This window comes from Penaeus monodon, chromosome 24 (genome assembly GCF_015228065.2).
Source record: "Penaeus monodon isolate SGIC_2016 chromosome 24, NSTDA_Pmon_1, whole genome shotgun sequence".
Taxonomy (NCBI): domain Eukaryota; kingdom Metazoa; phylum Arthropoda; class Malacostraca; order Decapoda; family Penaeidae; genus Penaeus; species Penaeus monodon.
The window spans coordinates 35,902,929-35,903,959 of record NC_051409.1 but is presented as its reverse complement, the minus strand read 5'-3'; the positions used below and the strand labels follow the sequence as shown (position 1 = coordinate 35,903,959).

At 36.6% G+C, this 1,031-nt stretch overlaps 1 protein-coding gene across 2 annotated transcripts in view; it reads left to right on the top strand.

The window, feature by feature from the left end:
- The first annotated feature begins 258 nt into the window (after positions 1–258).
- The window catches only part of LOC119589014, an 8,211-nt gene continuing 7,438 nt past the window's right edge, over positions 259–1,031 (top strand). The window contains exon 1 of one of the 2 annotated variants that reach the window (XM_037937606.1): positions 259–272. In XM_037937606.1, the coding sequence (XP_037793534.1) occupies positions 268–272 (5 nt within the window). In that variant the 5' untranslated portion in view covers positions 259–267. Of the gene's footprint in view, positions 273–775; positions 903–1,031 lie in introns of those variants that run through there. The other variant, XM_037937607.1, reaches the window with a different exon arrangement.

Here is a 1,031-nt window from a genome sequence, read left to right as displayed (position 1 = left end):
TTTGTCGTACAAAAAGGACCACTGCACATTCCATTCTATTTAAATACTAATAATCTAAGTGAATCTGTTACAGATCCATCAACACATTGCGTAATCAGTAGGCTTAATTCTCTTTGATGAGACCTTAGCAGCTGTAAGAGCTTTGTGCAACCCTTGATGATATTACAAAAATCGACCCCCACCCCCTGTCCCTGGCACCCATAGCCCCGAAAAATATAAGTATTTGAGTTTGAAGTTTCTGGACGCCTTTGTTCGAAGACCTACACTATGCTGTAAGTGTTTGGAAGTGGTTGTCGTCAGTATGTGGAAGTGATTGTGTGAGCCTATTTGGTTGATTTTTTTGTTATTGTGATTACTAGTATTTGAGAAACCGTTGCGTTTGTTACTCCTGTTGTTGTTGACCCTCCTGTTAACTATCTGTTAGTGATGTTTTTGAGTACCACCGTATTATTTACTAATAATTACTCTTCCTACTACCAGCCAGTGTCGCTATAAAACAAAACGATGTTTGACGAAATCAACAATCGTCAGTGGAAAATACAAATTTAGTACAGACACATTATGGTGCGAAAAAAATGTTTAAGTACATTCGATGCACAGCCGCGTACGACAATATCAAAATCAGACCAAGTGAGAGAACAGACGGAGCATTAAACACCACGTCACACAAATTATTAATGATAAAATTGCCCTTTTTTTTAGCTTGTTATCAAGCAGGAACGAGAAACAAGTTGATATATAACAAGGCGAAGCAGCAAAGAACAAGCTTGTGATGTAGCAAATGTTCACAAGCACTACGATTCTGGGATAAGAGATAAAATACGAAGAACAGGTTACGAACAAAGAGGATAGAGGTGTTATGGAGCAAACAGGAAAGATATAAACAAACTCGCCGAATTTATGTGTGTAAAAACTATAGATAACATTAGTGCAGATGTAAAAAAAAAAAATATGGGTATATTGACATCGATGATACAGTATTATACTAAACTCTCCATTTTGCCTTTGTTTTTTGTTTATAGGTGAATGAA